Source organism: Dermacentor silvarum, chromosome 10, assembly GCF_013339745.2.
Source record: "Dermacentor silvarum isolate Dsil-2018 chromosome 10, BIME_Dsil_1.4, whole genome shotgun sequence".
In the NCBI taxonomy this organism is placed as follows: domain Eukaryota; kingdom Metazoa; phylum Arthropoda; class Arachnida; order Ixodida; family Ixodidae; genus Dermacentor; species Dermacentor silvarum.
The window spans coordinates 6,161,325-6,176,493 of NC_051163.1; the positions used below are offsets into that span (position 1 = coordinate 6,161,325).

Genomic DNA, 15,169 nt, shown 5'->3' on the forward strand with positions numbered 1-15,169 from the left:
GCTGCCGTTGAGGTCGTGACATGCGATGTCTTGAACCGCAGTGTTATTCCTCGCGTTGGTATAACCACCGCATCACCAGAACTGGACGACGTAGTCGATCCATCGGTATAGATGTGCACGTGGTTGCTGTACTTTTCATGCAAGAGGAGTAAGCTCAGTTGTTTTAGAGCAGGGGCCGGTACATCTGATTTCTTCTGTAGTCCTGGAATCGTTATATGTACTTGTGGACGGCTCAAACACCACGGAGGAAGCACTGGCTTGGCCGCAGGTGCGTACCCTGAAGTAAACGATGCACGATGTGCACTGACAGTAGCGCTAAATGTCGAGCAGGACCTTTCAGCATTGAGGCTCGCCAGGTGGTGGGAAGGGGTCCTAGCATAGTGTCTGAGATGCGTACGCATTGTCTCAACGGCAAATACGCGTACATAAGGATACACGAAATGCCAGTAGCGCACCCAGGATCTCGGCCAGGGGAGGGGGAGGCGGGAGGGGGTTGACAGTTTGCCTATACCATCTAAACAGCACTAATTTCAATTTCTTCACGGGAAATTGTCAAAAAATGCGGTTTTTGCTAGCGTGCAGACGATTGCGCGTCTTACATCTTAGTTGCAGTGCTCAAATGCGCAAGGAAAGAAAAGGGGTTAAACAAAAAGGGGGGGGGGGGGGTTAAGTCAGCCTCAGGGGCGGGGGGGGGGGGTTACAACCCCCGAACCCCCCCGTCGGTGCGCCACTGCAGGACACTCATGGATACAGTCGTCCTCCGAGCACTCCATGGCGTTAGATATGACTATGTGTTGGGCTGCTGAGCACGAGGTCGCGGGATCGAATCCCGGCCACGGCGGCCGCATTTCGATGGGGGCGAAATGCGAAAACACCCTTGTACTTAGATTTAGGTGCACGTTAAAGAACACCAGGTGGTCCAAATTTCCGGAGTCCCCCACTACGGCGTGCCTCACAATCAGAACTGGTTTTGGCACGTAAAACCCCATAATTTTTTTTTTTTTAGATATGACTATGGCGTCAAAGGTTTCCACAACCATGTTCATGCATGTCTTTATTTCAACAATTCGTTTTTTTTTTTCTAATTATGGACTGCCAAGTTGGTGGTGCGGCTCGTACATGATCGGGGCCCTTAGTCGAGTATATACGGGATGTCCGGCGAGATACTAGGGGGCGCTCGACTCTCTTGCACCACCTTATGTTGTTTTCCCCGCATGGCTCTCGCATCTTCTATAATCGGGCTTGATGATGATGAAGATGATTTATTGGCATCCCCTTTGAAACGGGGCGGCGACAAATAGTCACCTCGCCTGCTTGATTTAATCAGGTATATTATACATGTTCTTTATCTAGCATTTTTGTATACCTCTCATTATTTTTATTTTTTCAAAAATTTACCTTGTACCGCTGCCTATGATTTTAAGAGATCAGGTCGTATCCATCTTTTCCCTGCTTTTTTTCCACCAGTACTCTAATCGTCTCTTGCTTATCTCTACGGCTGATCTGTTTATGTTTCCTTCAACTTTAAACCCAAGCGCTTCTGGGAGTTGCACGTTACCTACGGTTCTCGCTGGGTGGATCCCGTCGCATTCCATTAGGATGTGCTGAGTGGTCTCTGGATCCTTACTGCAGCATACACATGTCTCATCTAGTTCCGAATATTTGTTCCGATATGTTTTCGTCCTTAGGCAACCGGCTCGAGCCTCAAATAGCAAGGCACTGCCCTTTGTGTTATCGTACAAATTTTCCCTTCTAATTTCTTTCTTCTCATTCTTGTAAATATCCATTGTCCTTTTTGTTTCCATTCTTTGCATCCAATTCACGGTCTCTATTTCTCTCACTATCTTTCTGATGACCCCTGGTTGTCTATTTACAGTTTCGATTATCCTGTACTTGGTTGCCAACTTCCTTGACCTCTTCCTCCCACCGCTGGCGGCGCCCAGCTTCCCCGGGTAGCTGGGCGCCGCCAGCGGTGGGTGCATGCATAGTTGCAGCATAGTGCGAGTTGGCGCGAGTGTTGCGCTGCTAACGCCACCTAACGGCGAGGTTACTCGGGCGCCAAAGAGAATCAGCCTCCGACTGGGAGTATATAGCCTCTTCCTTTTTGGCTTGGGGTCGGCTGTGTGCGTGGACGTTTCAACCGCCCGCCTGCACGCTTCGCGAGACCGTCCCGAGAGAGTATGTGGAGCGGGGCGCCGCAATGGACGAACGCGATCGTTCGAACGCGCCACAGTTCGATATCCACATGTCGCGGTGGGTCGAACTTCCTCGATTTATCAGCGCCCGTCGGCATGCTCTATTGGTAGTAATTCGGCTGGTTATATAAAAGGCGCAATAAATCCCCTTTCGATTGTTCTCACTAAATTATTAGGTGTTGTCGTTCTTTTGCCCCAAAAGAGCACGTTTGAGACCTCACAATCGACCCAGCAGTAACCACACCAAACTCGGAATGTTTATATACGCAAAGAAAGCCTCGCTTCAATGAAGCAGAATAAACTGAATTTTACAACCCACATAGCGCACAAACCTGCGCTCACAGGCTGCAACCACCCGCCAAAGATTTATTCATATGATGTACGATCGTGTCCTCCGTTGCAGTCAACTGCTCAATTTCTTCGCCTTCATGTTCTACTCGTTCCTTGTACAACGAAACTTCGTTTATGCTGCGCTGTCCGGCTTTTCGGAATCCGCGCATCAAGCCCGAGAGGTCAGCAGCAAGCCACTGAAAATATCTTCTTCTCAACATTCGCTTCATGTATATACTTCCAGGTTAAAACACGTGCAATTAAGAGGTTACGCGATGAGGCACCTGCTGTCCCTCGTTTGTTTTTAGACTCTTGCGCTATAGTCAAGTTGCTTCCTTTGGTGGTTGGACGAAGCGTATTTCCTCGGCTGCCATAGGAGTTCCTTGCTCCCTTATAAGGCTCTGCAAAAGAAAAAGAAATTGACGGGTTAGTTTCGAAATTGTCGATGTCGGTCTAACCACATCGCGAAAGCCATGTGCCATAAAATTTTAGTCGGCGATGCAATCTTCCCATGACGGGAAATCACGCCGCTGCTGCTGCGCTGCTGGTTACGTAAGCACACGGAAGTACTCAATGTAGAAGAGTTTCTCCTCACGTGTTCATGTCAACATGCGAGATACTAAAACAGAAAATACGTGTGTGTGTGTGTGTGTGTGTGTGTGTGTGTGTGTGTGTGTGTGTGTGTGTGTGTGTGTGTGTGTGTGTGTGTGTGTGTGTGTGTGTGTGTGTGTGTGTGTGTGTGTGTGTGTGTGTGTGTGTGTGTGTGTGTGTGTGTGTGTGTGTGTGTGCGTGTGTGTGCGTGTGTGTGCGTGTGTGTGCGTGTGTGTTTGTGTGTGTGCGTGTGTGTTTGTGTGTGTTTGTGTGTGTGCGTGTGTGTTTGTGTGTGTGCGTGTGTGTTTGTGTGTGTTTGTGTGTGTGCGTGTGCGTGCGTGTGCGTGCGTGTGCGTGCGTGTGTGTTTGTGTGTGCGTGTGCGTGTGCGTGTGCGTGTGCGTGTGCGTGTGCGTGTGCGTGTGCGTGTGCGTGTGTGTGTGTGTGTGTGTGTGTGTGTGTGTGTGTGGCTGCCTGCTATCTATGGCTCATTATTCATAATATTGCTAAGTCAGAGAAATTTAACGTTCGGGGAATTTAAATAGAGCACCCGAACTGGCTGTAATACACATTTCCGCAGCTAGAAGTGGCGAGCAGTATGCCTTGTATATCAGTGTGCTGACAGCCGTGCACCTGAGAGGAAGTGTTGTTTTGCTGAGTGTGATTTTGCAACGCTGTTTTATTCATTTGCCGCATTTCTTTTCAACGAATATAACGGACTTCAAGGAGCAACAAATCTGCATCAACTTTTGTTTCAGTCTTAACGAAACCGCGGCAGAAACTCATCGTATGTTACTAGAAGCTTTCAGAGTCAATGACATAACTCAAAGCAGGGCGTTTATGCGGTATAAACGCCTCAAAGACGGCCGAACATCAGTTGACGATGAGCGTTCTGGACGCACGTCAACGAGCACGACATCGGAAACGATAGCAGAAGTTCGCGCGGCTATCCTTGCGAATCGCAGGCTAACTATAAAGGATGCCTGTGATATTGTAGGACACTCATGCGGTACAGTTCAATGAACTTAGTTGAACGTTTCAAACATGAGATGCATTTTTAACAAATTTGTTCCAAGACTGCTCAGCGACGAACAGAAGCTCCACCGTGCTTCTGTCTGTGCAAAAACTGATGCAAGAAGTCAGAGACGACACGAGCTGCATCTCCAATGTCATAACTGGTGATGAAACGGGTTTACAGTTACGATCCTGAAACCAAACAGCCGCCGTCGTAATAAGTCACCCAACTCAACACGGCCGAAAACGGCACGTGAAGTTCGTGGCCATGTGACGTCCATGCTGATTGTTTTCTTAGACCTTCACGGAATTGCCCGTAAGGAATTCGTACCTTCTGGACACATACCGTTAATAGCAAGTTTTACTGTGAGGTTTCAAAGGGCTTAAGGGAGAGAATTCGGTGCAAACATCGGGAGAATTGAAAGAACAACTGGCTTCTCGACCACGACAACGCGCTCGCTCACACATCACTCGTTGTTCGACAGTTCATTCCTGAATTACAAACACATCACAGTGCTTCCGCACCCACCCTATTTATCTGGTGTTGCCCCCCCCCCCCCCCCACCCCACCCCCCGCTCCGTGATTTTTTCGTCATCCCAAAAATGAAATTGAGGCTGAAAGGGTGTCTGTCGGTTTGGCACAGTTGAAGAGGTCCAGTCGGAATCGCAGGAGGTCCTCAACGCACTCACACCTGAAGACTTCCACGGATGCATTGAATCACTGGGAGAAACGCTGGGATCGGTGTATTCATGCTGAAGGTGACTACTTCGAAGGAGCAGTGCAGTTATAGTGAGCAGATGTTTTTTACGACCAAGTTCCTCGAACTTTTGGGTATACAGCACGCGTAATAGCCACGAATACCTTCCGAGATACCCATTCTCCTATAAACCGCGCTTCACGCCCAAAACCTTGCGCACTCGGCTACACGGGAAGCCGCAGCTCGGTTTAAATTTGACCACCCGTACTTCTTAAACTATAGCGCGCCTAAACAGGAGTGCAGGCATTTACGCTTCTGTTTAAAGACAAGCTAAAAGAAGAATAAATTACTTTCGGGCTCGTAGCATATAACTTCAGAACACTGCCCAAACTCGTTTGTCGATAAAAGTCGATTATCTTCGGAGAAAACGAAGCCCTAAAACAATTCCCGTTTTAAGTTTGGCGCCTTAACGGCCGTTCTCTTCGATCCACGTCGGGGACGGTCGTCAAAAATTTAGCCGTGCGCATGTAGGTCATTTTAAATGCGAAGCATATTTCGTGGCTAACATTTTCCACTTTGACATTTTCTATCTATCTATCTATCTATCTATCTATCTATCTATCTATCTATCTATCTATCTATCTATCTATCTATCTATCTATCTATCTATCTATCTATCTATCTATCTATCTATCTATCTATCTATCTATCTATCTATCTATCTATCTATCTAGCCGCCTACGTCTTGGTGCTCTCATGGTCTTTTCGTTAACTTGGTAGGTACAAAAATCGGCATAGTATGACATGAGTGTGTGACGAACATAAATGATAGGGCATGACATGAATATCATGACATGTTTGTCATGTAGGTCATGAAACATCCGCCTTCGTTTTGGTGATCTCATGGTCGTTTCGTTAGCTTGGTATTTAACTGGAATGGATTCGGACGTGGGTACTAAGTGAAGGAAACACTGAAGGATGATGGTAGAAGCCATAGTCATGAGCATGACTCAGCAAGAATGACAATGACTCAGCGAAAAGAGATTAACACGCAAAAGCCACTGAAATGGGTTCGGACATAAATAATAGGTCATGTCATGAATGACATGAGATGCGTGTCATAAAACAGGCGCCTGCCTCTTGGTGCTCTCATGGTCGTTCCGTTAATTTGGTCGGCTCCCCGCACTCTGCTTCGCATAACATCGATTCCCACAGGGGGTGGGATCTGCCGGCTTCTTTTATATATATATATATATATATATATATATATATATATATATATATATATATATATATATAAGCTACCATAGGCTGCCCGCTTGAGTCTCTGTTGGCAATCAAATGTAATAAAATAGTTCTCTGCAATTGAACAATTAACTACATAGCTCCGAGTGGACGCTGTCTAAATCGTTGACGTCACGGGCGGCAGTGCGAGAACTTAAAGTGAAGTCGCCAGGTGCCTTTCGTTTTTGCGTGGTTTTTGTATTACAAATCACTCACTGGCGGCAATATTTGCCCGTTCGGTAATTTTTATCTTAAAATTTCCCTTTCATGCAGATTTCGCTCTTGAATCGCTGCAAGTTTGTAATGAAAATTAAAATATTGCTGCGTTTTTTTTTTTAATTTTGTATTCTGCTGCCCCCGGAATGCAGCAGGGAATAGAACCAGCGACCTCACTGCACACTGTACACCGAGTACATTGTACACAGATTTACACCCTTAAGACCATTTGCCGTCAGAACTCGGACCTTTACACACTTACGTGGTGTAAAGGTGCGTGTTGTAGACCGAGTTGCACTCTTAAGCACTCTTAAGGGTGTAAATAGATTTACAATGTACTCAGCTTTATTTACACCCTCAAGAGTGCTTTCCGTCTATAACACACCTTACATCCTTGCGGGTGTAAAGGTGCTTGGCGCATAAGGGCCGACGCTGAATATGCCGCTTCCCGCCGGGTCACCGAAGTCAGCCCTCGAAAGGCAGATCACTTAAAAGGGCCGAATAATTATGTCCCTCCCCCTTTCCATATTTTGCCGCTCAGCTGGTGTCCACGTTGAGCGAGCGAGTTGCGGGGCTCAGGGCAACACGCAGTTCGCACAACCTTAGTAAGGGGGTCAGTGGTGACGTCATTTCCGTCATTTGCCTAGAAATCGCGGCAGCAGATTACAAACAACAATTGACGAAGGCAGCCGCGAAGCGCCGGAATCAACAAGGGGAAATTCCTATCGCGTTTTCACCGTCCCTATCGACGGCATCCTGGCGAGGAGTGCAAACCCGTCCGAGCCTGAGCGTACCTCGGCACGAGACGAATCATAAAGATGCCGGCCGCTCACAACAGGAAGCCAGCTTGGCTCAAGCGGGATCAGCCCCGCAATATACGCGGATAAGGAGGTATGTGTGTTTGCGACATGCCAGAGTCGTGAATGGGCTTCACGTCACGCCGCCTGCCGTATTTGGACGACGGCTGGGCGCAATTAGAGTCGGTGTCGCGCGATGCAGCCTGCGTCGCGCCGGTGCCCTCACGTGCCGAAGGGGGTCAGAGATTAGGGACGCGCGCGCGCGTGATACACGTCACGAAAGCCTCAGCTCCTCCTTGCGCGGGCTATCGATCGATCGATTGATTTTGACGTCCCAGAGCAACACTGTAACGAAGAGACACCGCCGTGTCCGGATTAATTTTGATGAGCTTCAACGTGCACCCAAATCAAAGTACACGAGCGTATTACTGCTCAGAGCAACTAGTATATATGGGGTTCGTTGGTTACCGCATCAACTTCGTGTGATTAAGGGATTTAACTAAACTGATGCCGCTCTCGTATATATCGCATCCTTACAGGGTCGGCGCTAAATTCAGCTCGGCGGTGCAAGACAGGACTGAGCCCATCATCATCGTGTGTGCATTGCCAAGCTGTTATCGACATTGAACTAAAGTGTCTCGAACTTGAAGCAGAACGTAAGATATCGATAGACGAACTCAAGCGCAACACGGCGCCACACTATAACGCAGGTGCTCCCGCGAGGACATCGGATATTTAGAGGGGAGGTATAGTTCGGCTCGTCCTAAAGCTATCCGTGAAACAGGGCTGTAAAGTGAATGGTGAGCCGTACGAGTCGTCGCGGTTTGGAAAACGCGCAACGTATTGGGCTCCGTGTCAACTTGTTTTTGATACCTAGTAGTGTTAGCTGGACTAACGAAGTGTTTCAGACCGTATCGCGTTTCATATAGGTGGCGTTCAGGGGGAAATATTTCCTGCAACTTTTGCAAGGCCGCCTGCAGCAAGCAACAGCCCTCCTCCTTATTCTTTGGTTCGGGGGCGGCGCGACTTATAAAGTTGGAAAGATGCACGTCGCTATAACGGAAACGACGATCATTCGGTTACAAGCCGAGCGTTCAAACTCACCCGGCCGCATGTTACACTCCCACCGTCCTCCCACATCAGAGCAGAACGCGCAAAACCACTGCATCGCAAAATTCGCTTTGTGCACGCGCGAATCGAAGAATTCTGCTATAACGAAAACTTCATTCGAAGGGAAACCACGCTTACAAAAATCGTTTGACTTAAAGAGGTGCTCTGTTCGCAGTAATTAAGAAAATGGAGTCAGAGCCACCGAAGTCACCTCCACCATCGGAATGCGGTTGCCTAGGCGGGGAGCCGAACCCGCGACCTATAGTGCTGAGCACCTAAACGCAGCCATATAGGGTCACCGCGGCGGATCGCTGCACATTTATAAGCTTACGTAGAGCTCGAAAGAAAATGGAGAGGGCCAATCGTGTTAAAGAAAGCATGCATGCAAAACACAAGAAAGGGCCGCACGACTTCTCGCGTGCTTCTTTCCAGCTTGGAAAAAAGCTTTTACGTAGCATGCATTGAGCAATAGAAAGATGGATCGGGAATTTTTCATGATGGCCTACAATATTCTCAATTTTGTACTGATTAAAATATTTGAGAAGTTAATTAATTAATTAATTAATTAAAACTAATAATGTAATTAGGCGAAATACAAAGAATGGTCTGACTTGTTCTAAGCGACCGCAAACATTACCTTGGTTCATGTCCGGCTGCACGTGGCACTCACATTTTTTTTTTTTTTTGGCACAAGTTACGTGGAACACCCTCTGGCCGCGCCTGGTCTAAAGCCTTGTTGTGAAGTGAAGCCAGGCGCAACGTCATCAAGGAGACTGTTGGTGCACAAGTCTCGCCTGTCCCTGTATAAGTAACCCAGCCTCCGGCAATAAACCTTCTTGTTATATCCAGTTGCTCGCGGCAGTCTAAAGTATTTTGGCCCCTCCGAAACCAATGAGCATGAGTGGTGACGCCAAAGATTGGGCCCTATATAGCAGCGGTTTTACATAATTCAAACTATAGCAGCACGATTTTTTAACGAATGCAAAGCTGGAGAACGGACAAAGGCAAGTGCTGATTTTATGAATACAGCAAAAGCATCGCCTGTCTCGAGTCTTCCGTTTCGTCCACGTATTTCGGGCTGCATTGCTATTACCGTATTTTCCGCATTATAGTCTGAATCCGGTGTATTTTCCGCAGGGGTAAATGTGGGTCTAACGCTAAAATTGTTTTTTTTTTAAGTGCGGAGTATTTTAGGGGCCCGGGCTGTCGGCGTGTAATGTGATCTCATGCCGTGGTCACGCGCAAAAACAGGGTCAGAACAAGTGCAGAATTGATCAAAACCGGTTCAAAATAAATTAACATAATTCAGAACGATGTAACATATAGGAATAATCAAGCATTAAGCGAATTAATTAGCAGAAACTCGTGAAAATCTTGTAATGTGATCTCATGTCGTCGTGGTCAGGCGCAGCAAAGGCTTTGGCTCCATGTGCGTGGTGGTTTCCCTCCAGTAGTGCCTTAGCACAGGTGTCAAAACGGATGATGGATTGCTAAACACACGGTAAACATAGGATAAAACAAGATAAACACAATGAAAACACCGGCGAATCACAGCTTCACATTTCCCCAGCTTTCACGTTGAGTGGAAACTGCATTACCACCGAGTTTACCAAGGTCACTGTCCTGGAGCGGTACTCAATTTCGTTAACTTGGTAAGTACCAAAATTGGCATAGTATGGCAAGAGTGCGTCACGAACATAAATGATAGGTCATGATATGAATGTCATGACATGCATGTCATGTAGGTCAAGAAACAGCCGCCTAAAATGATAATGACACAGCGAAAGCAGATTAACACTCAAAAAACACTGAAATGGGTTAGGACGTGGGGTACTAAGTCAAGGAAACGCTAAAGGATGGTGGTAGAAGTCATAGTCATGACCATGACTCAGCAAAAACGACGCCTCGTCAATGCATTCAGAATCAGAACTGTAGTTATTGCGCACGTATCTGAAAGTATAGTATAGTATAGTATAGTATAGTATCTGAAAGTAACTATGTTAGACCAACTAGCCCAACAGGCGGTCCTTCTGTAGATGAGTATTAAACCAGTCAAAAGTACAGAGCAGAGACGTGGCACACACAACGACTGGACTAACAACTGTGCTTTATTGACCAGGCGCATGCTCGCCTGGTTTTCCTGGGAGATTTTTTTTTTTTTCAATAAAACACAGTTGTTAATCCAGTCGTTGTTTGTGCCACGTTTCTTCTCTGTACTTCGTCGTTCTACTGGTTTAATACTCGTCAATATGTACCAACTGACCCAGATCGCAACTCTACTGCGGTCCTTGTGTAGTTCTTGCGCATGCACAGAGCATGAGGGATACCATGAAGGCTCTCTTCGGGGTCATCGCAACTGTTATTGCGCTATGTGCTCACAAGTCGAATGATTCAAAATCGGCCACATTACGCATCGCTTATCATCAGCTGCCAATGTGGGCTGGAAATGTTGCTCGTGCGCAGCGACAACCATCGCACAGCTGATTTCGAGGTGTTTGTGGGCGCAGTGTGAACTTATTTTCTTCAACCCTGATTCCTGTAGAGGTCGCCACCTGTGCGCCTTGAGCAAGTGGCCATAAGGCGGCGCTACAAAGACCTGATATATATATATATATATATATATATATATATATATATATATAAGGGGCTTTGGGAGAGTGGAATAAAGTTTTTTTGTTTTGGTTTCCGCTTGCCAGTAGTCCGCCTCGTCCCTCGGGTCCTGTGCTGAACATGGTGTCAGAAGTGGGATCCCGGTGTTAACGCTGACATGCCTGACATGGAATCCACCCCCGCCGTCACCACCGAACCAAAAGTGCACATCGTTCACGCTGGCGCATCTGGTCTGCGCCCACCTGAGAACTTCACGTTTTCAAACCCGGGAGAATGGCCAACGTGGATTTCGACGTTCAAGGATTACGCTTTCGTGGCCGGCCTCCACAGTGCCAGCGATGAGGCCCAGGTACGGACACTTCTTTACTGTATGGGACCGCAAGCCAGGACCATTCTATCGTCCTTGGGGGTGTCAACACCGGAAGCCCTTTCTTTCACTGCCGTCAAAGAAAAGTTGGATTCGCATTTCGTGCATCCAGTAAATGAGATATACGAAAGTCGTCGTTTCCACCACCGCATTCAGCAACCAGGCGAATCTGTGGATGACTTTTTTACGGCATTACGCAACCTGGCAAAGCGCTGTAGCTATAACAGGCCGCTCGTCGAGGACCGCCTTGTTCGTGACAGATTCGTCGTAGGCATACGTGACGAGAAACTGTCTGATCAATTGTGTCGGTGCACAAAACTTACCGCTGAGGAAGCACTGTGCCAAGCCCGCATACACGAGGACGCAGAAAAAGAGCGGTTATCACGCGCTAGATTGACTATGGATAACGCTCTTGCCGAAACGCTAAACATTGACTCGGCTCGGCGAAACGATACGCCCACCCCTTCGCCACGTTTTCGCGACCAGGCTGAGCAACCGGCTAGGTTATCGTGTGGCTTTTGTGGACGACAGCGTCACTCTCGAAAAGACTGCCCAGCCAGAAAATCAGTTTGCCACTACTGTAGAAAGCTAGGCCATTTTGCCGAAGTGTGCATGAAGAAGAATAGAAATGAGCTACTGGATTCCGTCGAACTTCACAACGTGGATTCACGACGTGCAAGGTACATAGACATACTAGTGAACGGGCACCCGGCCGAGTTTAAGATAGATTCTGGCGCGGAAGTCTCTGTTGTCTCGCCGTCTTTTCCAGGCCGACCGCGGGTGCTGGATGATGTTGAAGGGGAAGTCTTGGGCCCTGGCGAACAGAGTCTGCACGTTCTTGGTACCTTTAAAGCAACCTTACAGTGGGGTGATAAGTCCACAGTGCAGACCTTGTACGTGGTTGAACGTCAGCGCACTCACCTGCTTGGGCTCCCTGCAATTGAAGCCCTTGGTGTTGTTCACTTCCTGGATTCTGCCGAGTGCGTTCATTCCCCCACAGCCAAGATTTTCCAAGGGTTGGGAAAATTTCGGCAAGCCGAATATAGCATTCGCATTAAACCCGGCGCTCGTCCATTTTCCTTGAGCGCCCCAAGGAGGATTCCAATTCCTTTATACGACGTTGTCAAGAAAGAGCTGGACGACCTGGAGTCGCAGGACGTCATAAGGAAGGTAGAGACGCCAACCGAGTGGTGCTTCGGGCTTGTAGTCGTGCCCAAATCATCGGGCGGCTACAGAATCTGCGTCGATCTGACGAAGCTGAACGAAGTCATCGAAAGGGAGCGCTTTATCTTGCCGACGGTGGAACAGATCCTCGGCCAGTTGGGTGGAGCGCGAGTATTCTCCAAGTTGGATGCGCGGTCTAGTTTCCATCAGGTGAAGCTGAGAGCCGACAGCCAGGAACTCACGACATTTATAACGCCGTTCGGCCGCTACTGTTACAAGAGACTCCCTTTTGGTATTGCCACGGCACCAGAGTATTTCCAGCAGTTAATGTCGAGGGTTCTTGAGCGCTTGCCTGGGGTCGTGAACCTGATTGATGACATTCTAATCTTTGGGAAAGACCGTCAAGAGCACGACGACCGCCTGTCTGCAGTCCTTGCTCGCCTTGAGGAGGAGGGTGTCACCCTTAACGAAAAGAAGTGTGCGTTTCGGGTCAGCTCGGTCAAGTTCCTTGGAGTAGTGATTGGGGCAGACGGGATCTCGCCAGACCCGGACAAGGTGAAGGCTGTCAGGGATCTGCCGCCACCGACCGACGTCAGCGGAGTACGACGATTACTGGGAATGACCAATCACGTCGCACAGTTTATACCTCACCTATCCGACGTTACGGAGCCCATTCGTTCCCGCCTAAACAAGAACAGCACCTGGACTTGGGGTCCCAGTCAAGAAAAAGCCTTCTCACGCCTCAAGTTGCTATTGAGCTCCGACACGTGTATGGCAAAATACGATCCTTGCTACCACACTGTAGTATCCGCGGATGCCAGCTCCTACGGTCTGGGAGCTGTGCTGCTACAGGACCAGCCTGAAGGTACTCGACGGGCTGTAGCGTATGCTTCAAGGGCGCTTACCCCGACGGAAGCACGTTATCTATAGTCAAACAGAAAAAGAAAGCCTCGCGGTGACTTGGGCCATTTCACGGTACGACCAGTTCCTTTGCGGCCTAAGCTCCGAGGTAGAGACTGATCCCCTTCCTCTGGTCACCCTTTTGGGTAACAAGGACCTAGAACTCGTGCCGCCTCGCATACAACGAATGCGAATAAGACTGATGCGATATCAGTACGTGGTGAAATATGTGCCTGGAAAGCACTTAGCTACGGCGGACACTTTGTCACGAGCTCCCTCTGATTTGCCAGCTACTCGCATGGTAGGCACCCTGGAGTTGTTTGTCGGTGAAGTGTTCAAGGAATTACCGCCTCTTGTAGCAAGGCGGCTAGAAGATGTCCGCATACACCAAGCCCAAGATGGAGTCTGCTCTGCAGTCATGACGTACTGTATGAAAGGATGGCCAGACAAAAACAAGGTGCCCCTGCAGATCACTCCATTTTGGAAGGAGAGGGACAGATTGAGCATATACGACGGCATCCTTCTGCTGGACCGACGACTTGTCATTCCTTCAGCCTTGCGCCAGGACATTCTCGCCCTCTTACACGAAGGACATCAGGGAGTGCGCCGTTGCCAAGAACGGGCCAGGGAGTCTGTTTGGTGGCCTAACTGTAACATGCATGTTGAGCATATGGTGACCCAATGTGCCATATGTGCCGAGACTCGAGTTCAGCGTTCTGAGCCTTTGTTGCCCACGATTACACCCGACAGACCGTGGCAGCACCTTGGCATCGATCTGTTTCAACTTAAAGGCCGCGATTACGCCCTGATTGTTGATTATTATTCCAGGTTTCCCGAAGTAGCCTCCGTGGGGTCCACCACGGCACCAGCCGTTATCTCGGCGATCAAGAGCTGCATTGCCCGTTTTGGCATACCGGACATCGTCCGGACCGACAACGGACCACAGTTTGTGTCCAACGAGTTCGCCGAGTTTGCGCGGTCATACGGCTTCCGTCACGAGACCAGCAGCCCGAGGTACCCCCAGAGCAATGGAGAGGCAGAGCGCATGGTGCGCACAATAAAAGACTTGCTCTTCAAAGGTCCTGATCCCTACCTTGCCTTACTGTCGTACCGCGACACGCCTGGTCCCAACGGTATTTCCCCGGCTCAAGCCCTGATGGGAAGGAAATTACAAACTCGTCTCCCGAAACTACCGGAACAACTGGTGCCGTCGTTACCATGCCACACGAGTTTCAGGGAAAAGGACTCGTGGAACAAGGCACGTCAAGCGATGAACTACAATCGCCGTCATGCTTCAAGCCAATTGGCCCCTTTGAGTCCTGGAGACTATGTATGGGTCACTGACACACGCTGCAGTGGTTAAGTACTCTCACAGGCTCAGCGTCCACGGTCCTACCTTGTTCAGACCCCCCAGAGGCGTCCTTCAGCGTAATCGTCGACACCTGGTACTTCATTCATCGGAAGCGACCCCAGCTCAACTGGCAGCTTCTCCGCCTGTCAATCCCGAGATCATGCAGCCTGCAGCACCTCGGGAAGATCCAACACAGACGGAAGTGACGCCGCAGGAAACGCTGACACAGACTCGCAGCGGTCGTATAGTGAGACCACCGCGGCGTTTGGACTTGTACTTGTAGGGACCTGTCCCATAAAGGGTGAAAAGGAGGGATGTAGAGGTCGCCACCTGTGTGCCTTGAGCAAGTGGCCATAAGGCGGCGCTACAAAGACCTGATATATATATATATATATATATATATATATATATATATATATATATATAAAGGGGCTTTGGGAGAGTGGAATAAAGTTTTTTTTGTTTTGGTTTCCGCTTGCCAGTAGTCCGCCTCGTCCCTCGGGTCCTGTGCTGAACAATTCCGACCCTAAAAACATAAAATCAT

At 48.7% G+C, this 15,169-nt stretch overlaps 1 protein-coding gene across 1 annotated transcript; it reads left to right on the plus strand.

The window, feature by feature from the left end:
• Nucleotides 1-11,528: 11,528 nt before the first annotated feature.
• LOC125940826 (uncharacterized protein K02A2.6-like) lies at nt 11,529-14,831 on the plus strand. Its single transcript, XM_049657427.1, has 3 exons — nt 11,529-13,239; nt 14,066-14,407; nt 14,680-14,831. The coding sequence occupies exons 1-3, from the start codon at nt 11,610-11,612 to the stop codon at nt 14,829-14,831; spliced, it is 2,124 nt and encodes a 707-aa protein (XP_049513384.1). The 5' UTR covers nt 11,529-11,609.
• Nucleotides 14,832-15,169: the final 338 nt, after the last annotated feature.

Coding starts and splice junctions, on each gene's coding strand:
- LOC125940826 (XM_049657427.1), top strand. CDS start 11,610: ATGGATAACGCTCTTGCCGAAACGCTAAACATTGACTCGGCTCGGCGA. Junction 13,240..14,065: donor GCTACAGGACCAGCCTGAAG/GTACTCGACGGG, acceptor TTCAACTTAAAG/GCCGCGATTACGCCCTGATT. Junction 14,408..14,679: donor CGACACGCCTGGTCCCAACG/GTATTTCCCCGG, acceptor TACCTTGTTCAG/ACCCCCCAGAGGCGTCCTTC.